At 43.0% G+C, this 4,428-nt stretch overlaps 1 protein-coding gene across 1 annotated transcript; it reads left to right on the forward strand.

Moving 5' to 3' along the window:
* Positions 1-1,933: 1,933 nt before the first annotated feature.
* Positions 1,934-4,084, forward strand: LOC133309380 (patellin-2-like). Its single transcript, XM_061510143.1, has 3 exons — positions 1,934-2,326; positions 2,429-2,612; positions 2,715-4,084. The coding sequence occupies exons 1-3, from the start codon at positions 1,934-1,936 to the stop codon at positions 4,082-4,084; spliced, it is 1,947 nt and encodes a 648-aa protein (XP_061366127.1).
* Positions 4,085-4,428: the final 344 nt, after the last annotated feature.

Here is a 4,428-nt window from a genome sequence, read left to right on the forward strand (position 1 = left end):
GCTCATGATGAAATTAAATAAAACAGAGAAAAGAAAGAAAGAATACATTGGAAAATAGAAAAGAAGATGGAAACGAATGTTGTAGGAAAACGTCGTCACTGCCTTGCTCCAACACTGCTCCAACACTGCTCTTCCTCCTCCAAGAACCTCTTTGAACTCTCCTTCAAACCGTGTTCCGAACCTTTTTTTTTCTCAACTGTGGGGGAACACTTCTTAAATAGGAAAAATGGTTGGGAAATTGGGCTTTAGGTTTAAGAGTGAAAATCCATGAATCTGGTTGCTGCAGCCTTATCGTATCCCTAGATTCTTGGGTTGTTGGCACTTGCTTGGATAAAATCTTGATCTTCTTGGAATCCTTGTGCCAATGTTGTTGTTGACCGAATAGGAGCTGAGTTTGTTGTCCTTGTTCCTTGGGATTTTCGGATTTGTTGGCACTTATTTGGATAAGATCTTTATCTTCTTGGATTTCTTGTGCCAATGTTGTTGACCGAACCAAGGTTGTTGTCCTTGTTCTTTGGGATTTGGATAAGATTCAATCTTTGAATTTGTCTTTGACCCTTGTGATTTCTAGATTAAATCTTCAGAAACTTCCCTTGCATGCTGGTGTATGGTTGGAGAATAACTAACTTTTGAATTTCAAAAGTTCGGTTGTCCCTTTGTCCACGCTGTCATGCTATAGCGCTTGCTGTATAATTACTCCGTCAGCTTTTCTGCTACAGCATTCCTACGTCAATTTTTCCTGTGAAGACAAACACTTAACAAGTCATCTTTTCTTACACAAAATCAAGGAATATTGTCTTATTTTCCATACTTAGTCATCTCAAAGCACTTAATCATGAATATGCAACGATTAGCTCAATTATCATGCAAAGAGGTCAACTTATATGGAATTTATGCAATAAATTCATCTTAAAGATGCTAAATTAACTTTCATTTGGGAGAGTTATCATCCACTAACCACATAATCCCAACTCTTCTCTAAAAAAAAACATTTCATTTATATATATATATATATATATATATATATATATATATATATATATATTTTAACAGTTGTTATAAATTATAGTAATTAGTTATGTGATATGCTATTACGTTCCCTTTCCCTTCATTAGATTAAATTTGCATCCAATTAGTCAGCATCTTTATTACATGCTCTTTTTTTATTTGTATTTATTTAAAGAAAAGACAAAGCAAACGTTCCCTGGGTTAAGAGATAAGAGTGATTGGCACACCTATCCCTGCTGAGTCACTAAAAAGGGTGCTCAGCCATATCAAATTTCCACTTATTGCAGATCTTGAAAACATGCCCTCAAAAAGCAACCGTATCCTCAACCATTAATGCAACTGCACCCTTTTCCTTTTCCCTCCTTCCCACATTCTAACCTAAACCGTTCCATCTCCTTACACTCATCATCATCAGTTACAGCCCACTAACTGCTGACCACTCGTTCTGTAACGTCCCCGTTCCACTACCCACTCCACCTCCTTTCCTCAACCTCCACGTCCCAGAAAACTCTTCATTTTCCCTCCTCCATTGTCTATTTAAACTCAGTCCTTCCTTTCTACAAGTTTTACTACTTCCCATTAACTTAGAGATTTTTTTCCTCCTTCTGCATTGTGCCCTAACCTCCTTTCTGCTAAAAAGATGACCAAGCTATCAGTGAAAGTGAGTCTTGTGGCCAGCTGTGGCCAAGAACCAGAGCTCACTGAACCCATCATCCATCTATACCCAGAAAGAAACATATCCTTGCAGCAGGTAAAACTTGTCCTGCCTTCTTTCATGAAGAAGGCCCTGAACAGCCTCAAGTGGCTTCGTTTTGCCACTGACGACCGTGAGATGATTGTCTCAATGGTGGGAGAGTTTCTGTACCAGACGAGGAGGCTGCCTCAATAAGACACCATTGATGTGGTCACAGTGAGGGGAAAGCAAATGTCGTTCTCCCCCGCTGCTATTAAGGAAGTACTCTACTTTCCTACTGTCTCCAAATGTCCATACCAGAAGTACATAGACAGTAAGGAAGTTGCCAGATTTCTGGGGGACCTGAAGGAGACAATAGCCATCAGGAACCCCACCTACGCCAAAGGATCCCTCTGCAAAGGAAGCATGAGGGACGAAGCCCGATTCTGGGCTTTATTTGCCAATTCCAACATCACTCCCTCCACTCATGAGGCCACTGCCAGTTGGGCACTGCAAGTTCAAATCTATTGCATCATAAAGAACACTCCTTTTGATGCAGTACCCCTAATTTATAATAGCTTGAAGATGGAGATGAGAAAGACCACAGTTTGCCTCCCTTGTCTCATCACCAAGCTCTGCCTAAAAGTTAGTGTGGAGGCCCACTAGGATGACATAACAAAGGTAGCATCTATCATCGATGCTAAGACCTGGAATAGTCTTAGGAGCACCTACATTGATACAACCCAGCCCATACCTGAAGACCTCAGACGCACTGTCACCAGTGATGATGAGGAGGAAGCTCTTGTGGTCCCTCAGAAGAAAACCACGAAGGCCACTCCTTCAAAATCCTCCACTCCTGCCCACGTTCTGGCAAGAAGGACTGTTCCCCCTCCCACCAAGGTGAAGAAGGATGCCCCTGTTGCTGCTGAAGGCAAACAGGGCAAGAAGAAATCCCCTGCCAAAACTCCCCCAAGAAAGGGGGAACGATCGAGCTAAAGGTTGAAAAGAACCTTCAACAGCAGCAAGAAGCCAGAGGGAGCATCCTCTGAGAAGCCCATCACTCTCTCTGACAGAAAAGAAGAGAGTGATGACAATGAGCCTTTGGCAAAAAGGCTGAAGGCTGGGAGAACGTCAGCATCTAAACCCGCTGCCAAGGAGACGTCCCCAAGCAGCTCTGACTCCACTTTCTCTGACGTTCCGCCCCCACCATCACCACCTACTCACTCATCACCACCACCTATCCTACAGCCCTCTTCCAGGCAACAACAGGGAGAGGGGAGAACAGAAAAAGAAGCAGTACCTGCTGCAGAAACACCAGTGGCTGAGAAAGAAGCTCAGCCACAAAAGAAAGCTGACAGAGGAAAGGGGATCCTGGTGGAACCCCTTGAAAAGAAGAAAAAGCCAACAGGGCCCAGACAAATCAATCTGGGACGTCCCTTGTCTTACCCTGTTATCCTTCCCGACACTTCTCGGGACGAGGCTTTTGCCAGGGCTTTGGCAGAAGAAGAAAGTTTGGCAGTTCCTCCACTGATGGAGGAACACACTGAAGCCGCCCCCTCATCATCTCAACCACCAGAGGCTGTTTCTATGCAAACAGAGGATGAGCCCAGACCAACACCTGTTGTACCTCCTGTTGTTGGCAGCAGCCAGCAAAACAAGCAGACAACTTCCTCCCCTGTTACAGCAATCCCCCTCCCAACTAAAAAGAAGTCACAAATTGGGATTGCTGAAATTTTTGAGATGATGGGGAAGAGGATAGAAAAGCTGCTGCCAGCAAAACAATCCCTTCCCCAACTTGATATGACAAGCACCAATGAAGAGCTGAAAGCTCTAAGGGACGGATTGGAGCAACTCTCTGCTTCCTTCAACAACTTCCAGGAACAGCAGAAGGAAGAGAGAGAACAGCAACTTAGCACCATTAGGACAACCATCCAGGAAACCAGTGATGCCTCTTATGCATCAACATTCCAAGCTGTCAAGGGAGAAATCAGAAGAGCTTCTGACTCCCTAATACTTTCCAACTCCTTGCACAACCACAGAGCTGAACACTTGCTCAGCAAGCTCCTCCTCAAACATTCCGAAGAGAGAAAAGAAACCAAAGAGGCCATCAAAGCCTTTGGAACATTTTTGGAGGGGAGAATTTATGAGTTGGAAATGAGGCTGTCGGATGTTGAAGGGCAGATTATCCACTTTCGCACTGGCAGAACAATGATGAGGTCCACCATTAATTACCTTGTTGCAGTAATCAACGATCTACTGAAGGATGCTGAGAAATGGCTCCTTGAATCTGAAGTAAGAAGACTGAGAGATCAGCTCAGAAAGAGGCCATTGACACAAGAGGCAGCTAAGGAAGCTGAGGATGCACAGAAGAATACCACCTTGGGCAAGAGACGCCCCCAATGAAAAGGAGAAAACCCTCATAGTTGTTTAAGTCTAGTTTATTTTCAGTACTGTTTATTTTAATTCCTTTTTCTTTTTTGTTCCCTTGTATATATTCTTTTTGCAATGAAAAAGACGTTTTGATCAAACTGCTTGGTACATACATTTCAGTTCCTTAATACAATTTTGAATAGCCAACAACATGAAACACAAAGTCACTGATTAATCATTCTTATTCTTTATCTGAGTACTTGAAATAGAAAAATTGCAGGGAATTTAATCTTCAGATTTTTTAGGGAAGCTGATCTGTGTGAACTAAAGCTGGTAAGGAACGGAAAAGGGCCAAACATATACTTATGAGAGTGTTC

Source organism: Gastrolobium bilobum, unplaced genomic scaffold (genome assembly GCF_033153095.1).
Source record: "Gastrolobium bilobum isolate Gb01-03AN ecotype WA unplaced genomic scaffold, APGP_CSIRO_Gbil_v1 utg22728, whole genome shotgun sequence".
NCBI classification, from domain to species: Eukaryota; Viridiplantae; Streptophyta; class Magnoliopsida; order Fabales; family Fabaceae; genus Gastrolobium; species Gastrolobium bilobum.

Bases quoted from the DNA above. Each gene is read 5' to 3' on its own strand.
- LOC133309380 (XM_061510143.1), top strand. From the start codon at position 1,934: ATGTCGTTCTCCCCCGCTGCTATTAAGGAAGTACTCTACTTTCCTACT. The intron at 2,327-2,428 runs GTTAGTGTGGAG...GATACAACCCAG, and splicing joins TCACCAAGCTCTGCCTAAAA to CCCATACCTGAAGACCTCAG. The intron at 2,613-2,714 runs GCAAACAGGGCA...GCAAGAAGCCAG, and splicing joins TGCCCCTGTTGCTGCTGAAG to AGGGAGCATCCTCTGAGAAG.